This window comes from Ptychodera flava, chromosome 4, assembly GCF_041260155.1.
Source record: "Ptychodera flava strain L36383 chromosome 4, AS_Pfla_20210202, whole genome shotgun sequence".
Taxonomy (NCBI): domain Eukaryota; kingdom Metazoa; phylum Hemichordata; class Enteropneusta; family Ptychoderidae; genus Ptychodera; species Ptychodera flava.
In genome coordinates, this window is record NC_091931.1 from 25867552 (window position 1) to 25885618 (window position 18067).

At 37.9% G+C, this 18067-nt stretch overlaps 1 protein-coding gene and 1 long non-coding RNA gene across 2 annotated transcripts; both read left to right on the plus strand.

Moving 5' to 3' along the window:
- The first annotated feature begins 240 nt into the window (after window positions 1-240).
- LOC139130473 (uncharacterized) lies at window positions 241-4075 on the plus strand. Its single transcript, XR_011551870.1, has 3 exons — window positions 241-402; window positions 2311-2420; window positions 2990-4075. It is a non-coding gene; the product is annotated as an uncharacterized lncRNA (long non-coding RNA).
- An 8384-nt stretch (window positions 4076-12459) lies between these two features.
- Window positions 12460-17759, plus strand: LOC139131293 (putative fibroblast growth factor 1). Its single transcript, XM_070697286.1, has 3 exons — window positions 12460-12903; window positions 15620-15726; window positions 16321-17759. The coding sequence occupies exons 1-3, from the start codon at window positions 12639-12641 to the stop codon at window positions 16555-16557; spliced, it is 609 nt and encodes a 202-aa protein (XP_070553387.1). The 5' UTR covers window positions 12460-12638; the 3' UTR covers window positions 16558-17759.
- The last annotated feature ends 308 nt before the right edge of the window (window positions 17760-18067 follow it).

Consider the following 18067-nt stretch of genomic DNA (forward strand, 5'->3'; position numbering starts at 1 on the left):
GAATTTGTATGATTTATACGAAGTTCCTTCTACAAACTCGTATAACTGATGTGGCCGCGAGAGCTTCGCTTTATGCAAATCAGCTGCCACCATACCAGGTTCCAAAGGGCATTCTCACAGAAGCCATGAAGAATTCTACGCTGACAGTCATCGGTGCATGGCTCTTCATTTTACCTGCTTTCAGTCTGCATACGCATGCTACGCCTAACACAGGCGACAGAGAAGACATTTGGGACCGATCTAAGTATGCATACTGTTCCGGGGATATTAGAGAGCCTGCTAGGCCCGCTGTTGACGTTGGATGGAATCACTATCGGCAGTTGTACTTTCTCACCGGATATTACCTCCAAATTTTCCCGGATGGAACTTTGAGGGGAACAGGGGACTACAACAACAAGTATGGTACGTTTCGGGAACCTCATCTTACCAGATCTGAAAGTATAAGACTCATCTCATTTCTTGATTTTATAATTATTGTACGATAGGATTTGAATCCCAAATACATCATGGGCGTGATAAGCTTAATCTCTCTTGGTATGTTGTTTTTATCGCCCCAGCTACTAAAGGTGTGGCAACGACTGTGATTCGACAGTCGCCTGCTTTAAAAGGCAGAAAAAAGGGAGCGTTTGATATTTCAAAAGACGAACTTGTCCCCATGAGACATTATAATTATATTTTAGGACACAACAAGTCAATAATAATGTTAGTGCGGACAAAGTACAACGGTGGCTCGAAATATCTTACAATATGACTACATTTCGCCCCGCGTCAGAAACCATACCGCAATAACAGGTCGGTTTTCATTGGCCCACCAGTGTTAGCTGGCTGAACCCTTGGCCGTTGTGCAGGAATCTTTAAGCTTCCGGGCAATCCCATGCCCGGAAAAGCCGGAAAAGCAGGGATAGGGGAGAGATCAGTCTGAGGGATGACCTCTTGACCTCCAACACAGGTGGCACTGTATCGACGTTTCCAGTCAGATATAACCACATGTACTTACTTTGTATTATTTTTTATTCGGAGTAGCACCATGTCAATGACAACTCACAACAACAACCACCACAACCATCATACATCAGTAGCAGCAGCAGCAGCAGCAGCAGCAGCATCAGCAGCAGCATCATCATCAGCAGCAGCAGCATCAGCAGCAGCATCATCATCATCACTCTATCACCATCAACATCACTATTTGCATGCTTGAAAATACATGTTGTGACAAGTGTACAAGAAATGTCACTACAGGTTTTAAAGTACAAAGAATGTCTTGTGGATACTCCATGGTTGAGTTAATTAGAATTAGGGCAACGCGTCTATGTTCAAGTGAAATAGTATGATAACCAAACACGCTGCAAGAGGGTCAAAAGTTCATAAATTTTACAACTTGTTATGAAACAAAGGCATGACATTTTAAAGTCGCCCTCAAACGTTGAGTTCAGGTCGGTGGTTTCGATACGTCATCAGTGATGTAAAAAACCGATACTGCCTACATTGCTCGTCTGAAAGGATTGGTGGAAATGAAAGCAGATTTTGATGGCATTGCATGGGAATAGGAAATATGCAGATCACATGTGTTTCCTATGAATAACTTACATAAACTCATCACTCAAACAAACTAAAATTGAAGAAACCCTGGCCAATAAGAGTCAATTGAAACTGGGCACAAATTTACACTAAAATGTGTTCGTGGCCCATGAGTTCTCTGTGGTAACGATGTTGGCTGACTACGGACGACAAACGAGTACGCATGCGTGGGCAAGTACGTCTGACTTCAGTGCAAGTGCGACACAACAATCGTTTCCCGGGAAAATTCAGTGATCACACATGGCTCAACATTAAAAATTTTCTGCAAGATTAAAGAATTCTATGTCCATACAAATCAATGTTATCATAGCGTGTTCTGATTTTAATAACAATCAGAGGACCTTTATATCCGATTTATCTGCATCTATTTGCTTTTTGCTTACAAAAATATCACCAAATCTTCTCAGTGGGTGGTTTTTTTGAAATTTCGTTATTCAGCCATATTGTCAATGAAAATATCACTATTTCAATCCTGGTGATTTATTTGGATGGAAAAAACATTCAGTGGTAACATATCGGTAAGCACTTTTACATAAGTTGCATTTGATATCAAACACGGTTACGCTACCCCCTTGGGTACAGTAAACATCAAACCATCTTATTTCAAACCATCTTATCGCGTAAATGCAAACTGATACAGCTAACGGTGCTTCAAACAAAGTTTCATAAGAGAGGCCAATGTTCGGTCAGACACTTTCAACCAAATAATCTGTCATTTTATCATTTCGACAGCTATAGTATATATAATTGAAGTTAAGCCGCCCTCCTCCATTGTAGCAATAAGAAGTATTGTGACTGGGTTGTACCTCGCTATGAACAGGCAAGGAAAGCTCTATGCATCGGTGAGTGTTGAAATATTCATTTTTGAGCTTTAGTCTTCACTTCATTACATGCTATGTGCCAGCCATTTTGTACAAAAGAGACACGTATCCACCTCAGACTTGTCCAGCAATCGCGAACTTGTGACGATTTCGTCCTGTTTGTCTGGATCAGAGTTGAGATACCATTCGTCTGTAGCCACAGTTCATTCCTCAATGTGTGAAATGATATCTAATTCCTACAATAATGTCAAAGTACATGCATCCATGTTTTCAGTTTTCTTGTACGTTTTATTATCAGCCATATTGTCCAAGCGAACTTTTACATGACTGTAAGGCTCTGTCCTCGTACGGAAATTTCACCTTCCTATGTCTTACAAGTATTACAAGTTGTTACTATAGCTTGTTAAGAGTTATTTGTGATGTTTAGGTCCTGACGTTAATTTTCCTCAGCTGGTGACACCGACATGCGATGTGATAACCGTGGAATCTGCATCACTATCTCGCGGCAAAAACTGCTACCTGGCGAAAGATTCATGACAGTCCAGTAGACACTGATCTCACAAAGTCTATTGTCATATCTTTGTCCGCAGAGTTTTCTTAACAAGAATTGCTGGTTTCTGGAAAATGTCACCCGTTACGGAATGAATGCGTACGCATCGGCAAAATATCCAGTCAAGAGGAACGGAAAACGCGAGAAAAGAAATGAGAAATTTTGGTTCGTAGCTGTGAAGGGCAGTGGTAAACCGTCGTTGGCGGCGCTGTACAAACCTAACAGGGACCGCGTAAAATTTTTAATTCGACGTCCTGTTTACCCCGAGAAACTCTTTAGCTAAATAACTCAGTGGTACTTATTATGATCCTGATTACGTAATATTAAAGACGTGTTTGTTTACCTTAAGAGGCAAGAAAGAGACTTTAGACAACAAATTTCGGTAAAAAATTTTATGAAGCACTTATTGCCATACTGGCTGTACTTTACACAATATAATTGGCATCTGTGGATTGTTTCCATGATTAAACGTCAGAATTTGTTCTTCAGCTTTAACTACTAGTAAAATGAAGAGAGATAATGGCAGTAAATGAGATCGTGTGCAAGACCACCAACAGCTTGATAAACATTGGTGCACTTTGTTTTTGAGTCACAGTTTATTTTAACTTTTTTATGGTCAATAATCCTACCGTGGTTTCCACAATACAACAGACATGAGAATTATCTACTTATATCCTGTTCACGTTTTTGATCGATTGGCTGATGGTTAGGACAACATTACCATGTACTTGAAAAATGAACTGTTTTGGAGTGGTTTTGATTGACACACACTTGCGCTCAGTTACTAGGGAAATCGGGAAGGCTTGTGTCGGATAGCATTATGATTGAAGCCCGACGCAACGATTGCTTTATGAAAATTATATGGACAAGTATCACTTAACGATGCAAATTTGATAAAAGCATTATTTATCACCAGTGGCAAATATACATAGATGCCTGATGGAGGATGCTTTAGGTGTTCAGCAGTATTTACGCGATCTGGATCAACGGCGTCTTCCAAGAATGCTATTTGTACAGCTCAAGGGGAACCAAATATAACCGCGTGTTTTATCTTTGCTTGCTGCATTTACATACCCAACCTAGCTGTAATATATTCGGTATATTTTCAGCGTTAAGGAAGTCTTTGAAGTCACGATTTAAACGTTTATGTCATCTTAATTGTGTTCTCTTCTGTATTTCTTATTTAAGCAGGAACATATTTCGACAGTTTGGATGATTTGACAGAGAATTGTGGTCACGTGAGTTATCATATGCCCTTTGTCCGGAAAAATTTGTCGTTCGGCTCCGGACGTGACTGAACCGTTTTTACATTATTGATCAAATATCTTTGAGTAGCCAACAGGCCACTTTCATGAGCCCTGTGTGACCCTTACATCCTGGCATTTTTATTGGTATGAGTTCGCCATTTTGAGTTCAAACTCTACAATGGCCAAATATACAATTTGATTTATTCACTCAAAATCTGTAATTTTCTCTGTTACAAATGGGAGAAAAGTTTATGTTGTATAATGCCATACCATCAAAAATGTCAGGACGTAAGGTCACTCAGGGGTCATGGAAGTGGCCTATAAGTACAATGTTTATATATTCTTGTTCGCTCTGTATATCATTAGCAAACTTTCGGTACTGTCTCTTTCGAAAAATCAGAGACTGGCACTTGAACAAAGCATGCAAATCCTGCAAAAACAAACAAAATCAAATAAACAAAAACAGCGCAAAAGCTGCAAGTACTTCAGAACAGTGTGTATGCCCAAAGGCAATTCGCTTAGCTTGCATAATACATCTGCTTCATGATGCCGATCTAATTTGGACAATATATCGACATCCGTTGCCTTGGAACTTATGTAGATTTGACGTTGCCTATTATTGTTGGATTAAATTTATCGTTCAAAATACCACACTTAGTAGTTTGTTTCAATCTGCTTGGGTTTTCGATTGGTTTGTAAATTAATCGTGGCGGAAAGTCCTGGCCATGCCCGTAAAATGACGCTTCTCAATCAATACAAACGACTAGCACCAACTTGACTAGGCTTGACGTTTTTAATAAAATAAGCATTTGGAATACTACTACATCGGATGCATTGATTTTGTTCCTTGTAAGTGAGTAAAGAAAAATGACCATTAACAAAAAAAGTGACGAGTGGTTAATGTATGATGGGGTTGTTTGTAATTGTTCTTAATGAAGAACTGGAAAAGAAATTACTACCGCGCCATCATGCAAGAGGTCATGGTGGAGATTTTTCATGCTATGAATTTAACTTTTGCTAATGATGAAGAAACAGAACACGCAGAAAGAGCCAAGACATCGTTACAATATTTATGTGAATCACCAAATGTCGTTAACATTAGGATAGTAGGGTGAGCATCATTTCTTGATGAGCAAACTTAACTTAACTATCACATGTACATCCCAAAGTGAGATCTTCTCGGACTATATGAACATTTACCGTAAGTATATTTATATAGGCAATTTTAAGTCGTCAATGTGTCAAGTACGGTTCTGATTGGCCGAAGGCTCATATCGACTGTGGTAAAATAGAATGATACTAGTGCAAGAAGGGTTTCCAAATTAGCATAAACTGTGAACGGCGAAATAGGGAAAAAACTACATTATTATAGCATGGAGATTACGAAAGACACATTGTAAACTATTGTAAAACTCTTCACATCGGAACAGCCAGTATGAGCTTCACCACATCAAAGTTGTCACTTGTTTCTGTCTCCATTTACGATGTCATAGCAAAGCATCTGTGTGGCGTATTAGGCGAGCGGCGAATCCACAAAAAGGGCCCTATTTTAGGAGTTAATGTACCCACCTTACATACGGCCACATCATACGTCATTTGAAAGCTTATTATCTCTACTTTAAGAAAGTTAACGATGTGGAGCTGCCAAGTAGGGCCATAACCTCCTAATTTGCATAATTAACAAGGGTACCCAATTTGCATAAATGCGATATAATATTTGAAATTTATTGTTAACTTCTCTGACGATACGTTTAAACTATCGAGTGATATATCAAATGAAAGGTCTTTCTATGTAGAATACAAAATGGATATTCAAAGAGATATTGAAATTGATTATACTGGAATATTTTCATGTTTATATGGAAAACAATATTTTCCCCTATTGAATAACAATATTTTGAAAATTTTACACATACAGCAGCAACACACAGCCACACCATACGTCATTTGAAAGCTCATATCTCTACTTCACGAAAATTGACAATTTGGAGCTACCAAATCGGGCCATAACCCCCTAATTTGCATAATAAACACGCATACCCAATTGCATAAATGCGATATAGTATTATAAATTTATAGCTAACTTTTCTAAACATACGTTTAAACTATCGAGTGATATATCAAATGAAAGGTAGTTACATGTAGAATACAAAATGAATATTCAAAGAGATATTGAAATGGATTTCACTGAAATATTTTCATATTTATATGGAAAAAATATTTTCCCCTTTAGAATAACAGTATTTAAAAAATGTTAACACCTAGAGTCCTATCATACAGCCACATCATACGTCATTTGAAAGCTTATTATATCTACTTGAAGAAAATTGACAATATGGAGCTATCAAGGAAATTACACTGGTAAGAATTTGCAGAAATGAGATATGAAATTAGAAAATTCATTGTTAACTATTCTAAACACACTTTTACACTATCGAGTGATATATGGTCAGTGGTGATGGTATTTGCATGTAAAACACAAAATTGATATCAAAAGTGATATTTAAATTAATTTACGGAAATATTTTCATATTTCTGTCGAAATAAATATTTCCTCTTTTTAATAATGGTATTTAAAAAAATTAATTTAAGTATCAATGCAACAAAAAGATCCACACGAAAGACACTATTGTAGTTGTTGAAATGTAGCTTTGTAGCTGAAACAATGTGTCAGAGTAAGCTACAGTCAAAGTAATGGCATGATTCATGATCCAAATCATTCATGTCATTTCCCGTAAATCTAGTAATTGTAGGAATTCATCATCCTCTTCTTCACCAGCATTGTCATGAGTAAAAGGGTTGCCACAGTTATCGCTGCCTTGGCAGGAACAAAGGTGTGTGCAGGGAAGATTTATTCGACAGCAGACACAATTGATGACATGTAATAAGAGAAAGCAGCTCCGCAAATCGTTCATATCTTAGTTGTTTGAATTTTGTGTACGGTACATGTCATTGTGTATATTGTAAGTGTATATTATGTTATGTTTGGCCGTTTTATGTATTGTGTTGATTTGCCATGGCGAGACGTAACCCTAATCTACGTGTTCTGCCCTATATGGGGTAGCAAGACTAATGTGACACTGCGATCCTTTGATGCTACCTTTTGAGAGTACTGAGTTGTCTTCATCAGTCCTTCATTTTCTTTGGTGGAACATGTGCACTGATTGAATGATTGTAGGTGTTACCAATCGAGTTGTTCCAGTGAAAGTTCAGTTTGTTCAAGTACGGAAGCTAGGATGTCTACTGTTCGTTCAGGCTGTATTTGTGTACGCTCATTTGAATCGGAGATCGGACTGTTGTAGGTTTTGTGAAGTTTGGCATCATCGTAACGCTTATATTTCCGTTTCTTATGTATGTGATTAGGCTACGCTCACAAATAACGGTGAGAGGCAGAGGAATTCGGGTTGGATTCGAAAATTTTGGGAGATTGTAGAGGGGTACTTGGAGATTTTGATCAGCATATAGGGGACCTGAAAATGTTTTGGTTCCCTTTTACTATTTACGATTCCAAGGAAATTTGAAATTAATTTAATGAAAATTTAATAACATTTAAATGTCATCCGATTGTCAAAAGTTAGTAATAATTTAACAAGATTTAGAATCGTTTGGTCGCATTTCATTACTTTTATCTCGAAAATATCTTGTATTCTCTATTGCCTTGTTGTTCATGATTGTTCTAATGTATCGTAATGTTTCGCGTTTAACAAGGCCCTTGAATGTTGCCGTTTGGTTTCGTGAACCGCAATGTATCTGTTGGTTTTGTGTGTGTTTTGCAGTCGAGAATGTCCTCTTTGTTCCACGATGACCTTTATAGATAATGAGGTCTAACGATATGATTTCTTGAGAAGAGCTTTCGAAGTATGATGCATTTTTTCATGTTTGATATGAATTCATTAAGCTCGTGTTGAGTTCCAATGAGAATCATACATCGTTTCTGAATCTCAGTCAGAGCGATATTTGTTCAGTGTGTTGCTGAATTATTCTCATTTTGTCTTGTGAAATGTAATGTCGGGAATTTCTGGTAAAACTGGAGATCTCTTACCGCACCCAAATACATGACGGTAAAATTCACTGTTGACTTGAAAGTGTTGTTTTTCAAGATTATTTTCAGCATAGCTATCATGTATTTTGTTGTTGGTTGTTTGATTATGCAATCATTTGATGATCTTTCCTGATTTAATGCTCTGTCGACTGATTCCATTGCTTCATTGTGCGTTGTATTAGTGTACATTGAAACAATGTCTAGTGTTACCAATGTCGCATTGGCCGGAACTTTTATTGTCTCAATTTTCCATGTAAAATCAGTCGTATCTTTGATGTATGTTGTTTATTTCTTCACGATTTATTTGAGAAAATAGTCAATGAATTTTGATCTGTGAAAGGTTGGACTGCATCATCCACTTATAATTAGGCGGCCCACGAACTTTCCTCGTGGGCGTCATTTTGTTCACTTGTATTTTTAGCATAAGGTACCAACTTGTAAGTGGTGCTAGTGTTTTACTCTTAACTAGAATAATCGCCATGGCTAATTAACACTTTATATAAAACACCCAACATAATATGTACTCTGACAATATACACAATATCATACACGAAACGCAAACAACGAAGATATGAACGGTGTGTTGAGTTGCTTTTCCTTCATTATATAACAATAAATACGATAAATGAAACATGGTGCCTTCCGTCTACATATTCCACATAACTGAACTGAAAATACAAATGTAACACAGATGTAGTAACAAATGATATCTCCATCAAAACAACATTTCTAAAGAAAGTGAAACAAAAATGACATCAATAATACAAAAGGGCCATTCAACACACATCTATTTATACCAAGATTGGAACTAATTTGGGATAATTGGATGGTGAATTAATGTCGGTTTAATTTGCAAATTTAAGCTCATCTGCTTTTCTTTTTACTTGTTTTTAAGAGTAACTTGTAATATTTCAACACTCAACTATACAGCACAAAACATGTTTTAGAAAATTTGAAAAATATGAAGACCCAATTATCCCGAATTAGTTCCAATATTGGTTTTATGTATTCTTGTTGTTCAGCTATAAGGGAATTAGACAGGAAAATATTCCAGTTTTCGTATCCTTAATAAACAAAAAATCAATTGCAAAACAAATTCAGATATTTATCCCCAAAACTTTAGCATTATTCGTTATTAGTACACAATATTTTGAATATTATAAACTAGTCAAAACGTTTACGATTTAATTGAAAATATTCGATAAGAATATTTTGAATACACGTTTGGAGTTCATGATTCTATTCTACATGCAAATACCTATCATTTGATATATCATTTGATAATTGAAAAGTAAGTTTAGAGTACTTTACAATTGATTTTTGTAATTTTATATTGTATTCATGAAAATTAGGTACCCGTTTGCATTATGCAAATTAGATCATTACAGCCCTATTCGTCAGCTGCATATCGTCTTTTATCATAAGGCAGAGATAATAGGCTTTCAAATAACGTTTGATGTGGTTGTGTGATGCGGTTTTATGTGTTAAAAGTATTATAATATCGTTATTAAAAGGGGAAAGTATATTGTTCTACATTAGTACGAAAAATTTTAGTAAAATCATTTTAATATCTCTTTGGATATCCATTTTGTATTCTCCGTGCAAATACCTTTCATTTGATATATCACTCGATAGTTCAAAGTATGTTTATAGTAGTTAATAAATTTCTTATTTTATATCGCATTTATGGAAATAGGGTACCCATGTAAATTATGCAAATTAAGGGTCACGTCCGTACCTGACAGCTCTACATTGTCAATTTTCTTGAAGTAGAGATAGTAAGCTTTTAAATAACGTATGATGATGCTGTAAGATTTGGCTTTTTGTATTAATTTTTTTAAATATTGTCATTGAAAGGGGACAATATTTTTTCAATATAAATATGACAATATTTCAGTAAAATTAATTTAAATATATATTTTTGAATGTCTTTTTAGTATTCTACATGCAAATACCTTTCATTTGATATATCACTCGATAGTTTAAAAGTATTTTTCGAGTAGTGAATAATAAATATCTAATATTAATCGCATTTATGCAAATTGGGTACCCGTGGGACTTATGCAAATTAGGGGCTACGGCCGAACTTGACAACTAAATGTTGTCTATTTTCTTCAAGTAGAGATGGTAAGCTTTCAAATGATGTATAATGTGACTGTATGATGTGGCTGTATGTGTTCAAATTTTAAGATATTATTATTCAAAAGGGTTAAATATTTTTTTCACTATTAATATGAAAATATTTCAGTAAAACCATTTTAAATATCTTTTTGGATATCAATTTTGTATTCTACATGCAAATACCTTTCATTTGATATATCACTCAATAGTTTAAAAGTATGTTTAGAGTAGTTAACAATGAATTTCCTAATTTTATATCACATTTATGCAAATTGGGTATCCATGTGAATTATGCAAATTAGGGGGTTATGGCCCTACTTGGCAGCTCCACATCGTCAATTTTCTTGAAGTAGAGATAATAAGCTTTCAAATGATGTATGATGTGGCCGTATGTAAGGTGGGTACATTAAGTGTGAAAAATGGGTGTGTCTGCCGCTCGCCTATATACCCTGTGTTTACAACGCTCAGAATCGAGCTCAAGGGTTTCGTTCAACAAAGTTCGCCCAATTGTGAAATCTGTTTCTTCATTTTCGGGAGCTCAAACTATGGAGAAAGGCACTTTAAAACGCCAAAAAGTCATATCTATATATAATGATGTCAGTATCATGTACGGCAACTAGTCCCTCTCGCAACGATGTATTAGTGTACAACCATTTACCCCAAAGCCCCTCAACGGTTACTGCATTCGACTGCACAGAACTGCACAGAACGGTCACTCCCTTGGCCCCCTTCATCTTGTTTAAAAAAGGACAAAAACATTCTATCGCAGTGTTACATGAGTGTGTAGTTGTATTTCAGGCAAGGTTTCTAACCTTATATCATACAGGACACTTCGGATGGCAGGCAAAATCAAATGCATTTGTGTCTCAAAGTCTACACTAGGGGCGAACGCAACACATGACCCTGTACTGATACATGAAATATCTTTCCTAAATAAGCATGCCGGAGAGCTGTTCAAAAGTCGACGATAAATTCAGCGAATCTACAATAGTTACGGAGGTAGTCAACTTTCTCACATCGGCTCATCCTTGTGAGTTTCAAGTTTATCGTCGCAATTTCAAGATATTTTAACTATATTCACATAATTTGGTGGGGGAGCGAATGATGTTCAAAATTGTTTTCTCTTCATCCAAGTCTCCACCAGGAAACCCCGCCTCTTCCCGTCTTCCAACAGAAAATACTTAGTGTCCTCTTCCCACCATAAAAGCTCTCCTCTACCTTTTTGCCACATTCCTTTCACACCCCAATGGCAACCTCCAACAACTTAATCACACCCCTTGCCCGTCAACTGGACTTATTTCAAGTTACCGGCAGGGCACGAGAATGAAATATCCCAATCCGCCAAAAAAAAAGGTACAAAGTGCCTGCCTGCCCTTTCCATGCCCACTGACATGAGAAAAAAGTCCACCAGAAATCGCTAGCAAACATCGTTGTTTGCCACTGACATAACACTCTTTGGAGGAAAACAAAGAGCCCTGAGACACAAATACAACAGACGTACAGTAGATGACGCAGAATTGAGGTACGCAGAACTAGTAACATGTTCGGCGTAATACTCCGAGGATAACGTGAGTTTAGCATTCGGGAAACCATGAAGCGGAAACTTTACGCCCCAAGTGGCCTCTGCCTACACTTATTTGTCACGCTGCAAAATATAATATTGTCTGTGAACCAACACGTACTGCACTGACAAGCGTCGACCACACGTACTCCCAACTGCGGCTGATAAAAGAGTTGGCTCTTCAGTGATGACCACCCTGCTATGTTGATATGGAGTAAACAAATCGCCCTGATGTGTTGGAAATTTCAACTCGTGTGAGACATTCCATTTCACCAAACTTGGGTGTGGGATTCTGTTATTCTCACCCTCCATGAATCTCAGACATACAGCATAACTGTTGCCCCCATTCCTGTGTGTTAATATTTTGGAACGGCATCCTCTTGACTGACGATTGTCCCCTTTCTATCTGGTGAAGATTATACTTCACTAGTATCTTACTGAAGTAACTTTCGTAGAATTACCCTGCTTCATTAAAGTTTCTTAAAGGCTGCCCCAAGGAATTTTTCTGACCTACTTGTGCAACAGGAAAAAAATACTGCATTCTCCCTTGACATGTCTGTGTTACCACTGTAAAAACGCCAGCCTTTCAAATTACATTTGTATGGAGAGCACGGTTCCTCCCTACAGACTAATATAACGGGTGCGGTTGCGAGAGCTTCGTGCAAACCAGCCCGTACCGTCACCATACTAGGTTACAAAGGGCATTCGCACAGAAGCCATGAAGAAGTCTACGCTGACGGTTATCGGGGCATGGCTCTTAATAATACCAACCTTAAGTCGCCGTACTTACGCCACACTTGACAGAGGTGACGGAGAAGAAATTGAGAACCGTATCAGCCATACCGACGTCGACAGAGGGAAACACATTGGGCCCGCTGTTAGAGGGAATCTCTATCGGCAGTTGTATTGTCACACCGGATATCACCTACAGATTTTTCCAAATGGAACTTTAGGGGGAACACCAGAAGATCACAACAAATATGGTAAGTGTCGGGTACCTCATCTCGTAATGTCTGAAAGTACACCAATCTTTGAATTCCTTTATTTCTGGTAAGATAGGATATTTTGCCTTTCTGACGTTACATGCGTATAATGGTTTGATTTAATACATTGTAAAGCAAGCATATTTTTCACTTAGTCGTGATTTCTTATTGCGGTTTTTTTACGGTAAAAGCGTCAAGGGTCAAATTTACTGAAAGAACACCATCATCTGTTGCTAAGTGCTCATGAAATGTGCTGAGACTAAGGCAATCACGCTTTGAATTCCCTGAGCATCACGGGGCCTGATAATCTCTTCGGAATGTCGTTTTTTACCCCAATTACTGAGGCATGGAACGATCGCACACTCTGTGTATTTTTATCTTAGCCTGCTTTAAAGGCCGTAGACAAAAGACGCGTCAGGCATCGTTTCTGCTTTTGAGTTTTCTAAAAAGGAACCGGTCTCTTTGGGACTGAGGTATTATATTTTTAGGACACAACAAGTCATTCAACGTGGGTGAGGATACAGTACTGCGACTCCAAATATCTAAACAACACTTCACCCCGTGTCAGAAACTCTACCACGACAACAGCTCAGTTTTCGTTGACCCGTCAACCTTAAGCAAGCTGATCTAATATCCCCCACTGGTTTTACGAAAGAAAATTTGAGCTGCAGGCAATTTCTGAGCACGGAGAATCGGGTACCTTGATTGACTCCAAGAAATACTTTGATTGCCTTGACAGTTCCTTTGTCAGGATTTCACCGAGCTCGGATAACTTCTTTTTAGAGACATGAATGATAGATCTGAGGTATTCTCTAAAGATGTCAAAAGGTCGATCTTTGGGCAACCTCTCGGTGAATTATTAATTATTTGCCATGACACATCCGCCTACAAGTTACTATGGTTGGCCATTAAAATTAGTCATAGTCAGTCTATTGGTGTTAAATTAGTAATTATTCCTGAAACATATATAATAGGGAATAGTTGTAACACAAAACAGACATACCAATCAGAATGCGCCTCGAGGACAGATATTCGAACTCTCAGACTTTTAAAGTGTGCTTTTTTTTGGTCTACCATTTGCGAGGGATCGTTTTCAGCTCATGGAATAACTTCATTTTTAACCGCCGTATTTTGTGAATTTCTTCATAGAGTTGAACCCAGGGATGGCGGCCATTTTGAATTTCAAGTGTCATAAAATATAGGGCAATTTGTTTCTGCAGTGTCAGATTTTGCATGGTGACTTATAGTTGTTGTTCTTTATTTAGAACGGGGAACTGGTTTCAGTTAACGAAAGTTCGAACATAATAAGTTATAGTTTCATGACACGTAATGATGTAACGTTGTCATATATGTAAATACCTTCGTAACAGATCAGCAATGGCGATATTATCAATACGTCATTTCCGACAGCTGTAAAAGTAATGAATACTATGCGTCTGCAAGGAGAAATATGCATAGGAACCTGAACAAAATAAAAAAAAAGATGAACATAATTATGTGTCCCTGTAAAAATATGCTCAACTCGAATCATGATGCTCAATTCATGAGGCACAATTTGACTAGAATATTTTATATGTTTTTCGGGGAGGGGCATTCTATCTAGAATTCCACTGACAGCAGGGAGCAGGGTGACGTAAGCTTGGCGATTTAGGAAAATGATTGTGATTCAACTGTGTTTGGTGTCTTTATTTTTATTGCAAATATCATATTATCAACATTCGTACCGTATGTAATCACCTCCATTACCATCATCATCATCGTCATCACCACCGTCACCACAGCCACTATCATCATCATCATCATCATCATCATCATCATCATCATCATCATCATCATCAACATCACCACCATCATATCATCGTCCTAGACATCATCATCATCATTATCATTATCATTATTACCACCACCGCCATTAACACCACAATTTCGTTCATTTTCATATTGTCATTTACAATAAAAGTTAAACCATATTTCTATGCTTACCAAATAAGTCTGTATTTGCTTCCTGTTATACGTCCGATGAAATCATAGTAACTTTCAATAGTGCAAATAATAATTTGTATGTATCTAAAATACTGGCAACCGAAGATGAGTAATTTTATTACTTTATTTTACTGCGAAACCAAAGCATGGCACCTTGGTCGTCAAACGTTGAAAGAAAAGCCAGAGGGTTCTGTCTGATACGTCACTGGGTGCTATAAAAACTGACACAACTCACTGGGTAGTGCCCTGGGGAGAAATAGAAAATAAAACAGCTGTCTCCCCCATTAACAACTCACACAAACTTACCACTTCCAAAAACCAATAATCAACGAAACCCTTTAAGAATGCCAGTCCACAAGAGTTGATCGGAAATTAATGCTCAAAGAACGAACATGTTCGCAGATCCTGAGTTCTCAGCAGTAGCGGTGAATGGTGACTTTTGTGTTATTCATCCGATTCTAAGGCTGACATATATTTTTGCCTGTATCGACAAGTACCTTTGTGTACAATGCGACAACAACAAACCTGCCCCGGAGAAAATATTGTCCGGAACCAGGCTAGACTGAGCAAACGGTGGTACTACTGAAAGACATTGGTCCAATATAGAACGATTTTACACATCGATGTCAACCAAGGTTGTTTACTTTTGATAGCGATGGGAGGACCCTCCTTCGAGTAGATCCGTTTGTCCAAAATTTCACCCGAATAACCTGCCATTTTATCATTTCTACAGCTATCGTACATCTGATCAAAGTTCATCCACCTTTCATTGTGGCGATAAGAGGTATTGAGAGTGGATTGTACCTCGCTATGAACGAGCATGGAAAGCTCTACACGTCTGTAAGTATTGGGTTTTCATTTGTTGTTTTGTTTGGTGCTACGTGCCAGCCATATTTCCAAAAACACGTATTATCCTTAAATTTCTCCAGCAATAGCGAACGACTTTGTCCTTTGTTAGCCGTCTGGGTCAGAGGACAGATGCTGTCAGGACATCATCAGTTCTGAGCTCAGTGCGTGAAATGATATTGAATTTTTGTAACTCATGTCTCCAAGGTTGAAACACATTGTCGTCGTCATCGTGTGATTTTCATCACACACAAATTTCGTCAGATTTTTATACCACAGTTATCCGAGTATTATTTTCAGATTTCTTGTTTGTTAGTATCAGCGTAATCTCCAACGTTAAGTTTAACATGATTATAACGTTCTGTCATACCTGTGGCAGTTTACCTTTGTATGTCGTGATCGTGATGGGAAAAGGTCACTGCAACTGCAACGTGCTCTTCAGGTTCTATTTGCCATGCCAACAAGAGATGAGACAGCCGTCGATTCTGCTTCATTATCTCGCGGCAAAAAAACATGCCTGCTGAAATATCTGTGACAATTTGTAGAAACCGTTCCAGTTAAACTTATGTTCTATTTCTTTCTCCGTAGCGTGTTCTGAACAAGAAATGCTGGTTCCTGGAAAACATATACTATAACCTGTTCAGTGTGTACGCGTCGGCGCGATATCCGGTCCGGAGGGATGGGTGGAGCGATCAAAGCAAAGAGAAGTTTTGGTTCCTATCTGTGGACCGGGACGGTGAGCCGTCGTTTATGGAGCTGAGTGAACCAAATAAGAAACGTGTCCAGTTCCTGCCACGTCTGGTTGACCCTGATAAAGTGTTTTAGGGTCGTGTTTGTCACCAGTTACGATATTCTCCACAACGTGAGCTTGAAGACGTGTGCTAACGCGAAGAAGCACGAAGAAGCTTACGACCGTAAATTTTCCGAAATATACGTATTTATTTTCCATGGTAGTATACTCTGCTTCTGTCCATGATTTCCAGGCCAAAATTACTGAATATGCATTTCGGCTCGTGTAAATATGATTATACTCATTCATTCAGTAAAAAACCAACAGTAAACAGTGACAATTTGGGACCAACAGTAAACATTTACCAGGGAAACCTTCGACTTGGTAGATGTCTGTCAATAAAACTTTTTTCTTGAATGCGATGCAGAATTATCGCTACTATTTCGTGAATGTGATGCACTTGAGTTATCGCGATGTGGTTGAGTTCTCACGAGATTCACACGTCTTGCAGCATGTGCGTTGCCGTGAATTATTTATGAGATTACATATCCGATTCGGCGATGCATGGCGGCGCATGCAAGACCCATCAATTCGGTGGTTCCCACTGATACCATAGGCTTTATAGAAATCCAGGGTCTATGTTGAAACTAATCTTTACCTATCGCATTCACCGGACACATGCGCAGATGCTATGCTTTAATACAACTTGGCGAAGGTAGTGTACGATCGTATCGCGGTCATCTAGGTCAAAGCATTTCATATAAAAAGTAACAACGTGATAATTGCTATGCCAAAAATGAAATCACTTCAGCTGAACCATTGGTCAACTTCTTGGTCTTAACAAAATGCTGTACGTGAAACACGAAGTGTGCCACGGTGGGATTTGCTCTGTGACAGGGAAACCAGTAGTCGAGCGTAGAATAGAGCATCCTTGGCGATGCAAGACAGGTCCTAATAATGGCAGCCCAACATAAAAGTATTTATATACAAAAAGTACATAAAAAGTATTATCCAACGATGCAAATTCAATTTATATAATGATATAACTCATTGTCTGTGGTAAATATTCATAGATGGAGGGTCAAGCAGGCTTTACCGAACAGGTGTGCCAAGCAATATTTATGCTAAGTGGTGTCTTGCATGTTTTATCGTTGCTGGGTACATTTATCCACCAGACCTAAGCACACTTGGTATGTACTGCAACATGGTAGTAATTGTAAGCTATACATGTGTGTGTTATCAGTGTATTGTAGTAAGATGAAGTGTACCGAGCGAATAAAACACGGATGTTTATGAATTGCTCTTTGTTGTTGTTCGTTATTTCTTGGATGATCGTCGAGTCGTCACTGTTGTTTGATGCTTAACAAGCTCTAAACAGTTTAGGGTCTATGCACTAAGTAGAATGCAGGTTATAATTTCGAAGAGAAACGCAATTTTGGACAGAATCAGTCTGTTTGAAATGGTTAGCTGTGTCATTTACTTGCTCAAAATTAAACCACGTAAGTGACTTGGGCGCTATTTGACTACATTTATTTTTGTCTCAAACGTACATGAGTAAATACATATCTGTTACACACAGTAAAAGTGTGTCATCAGTGGATGCTG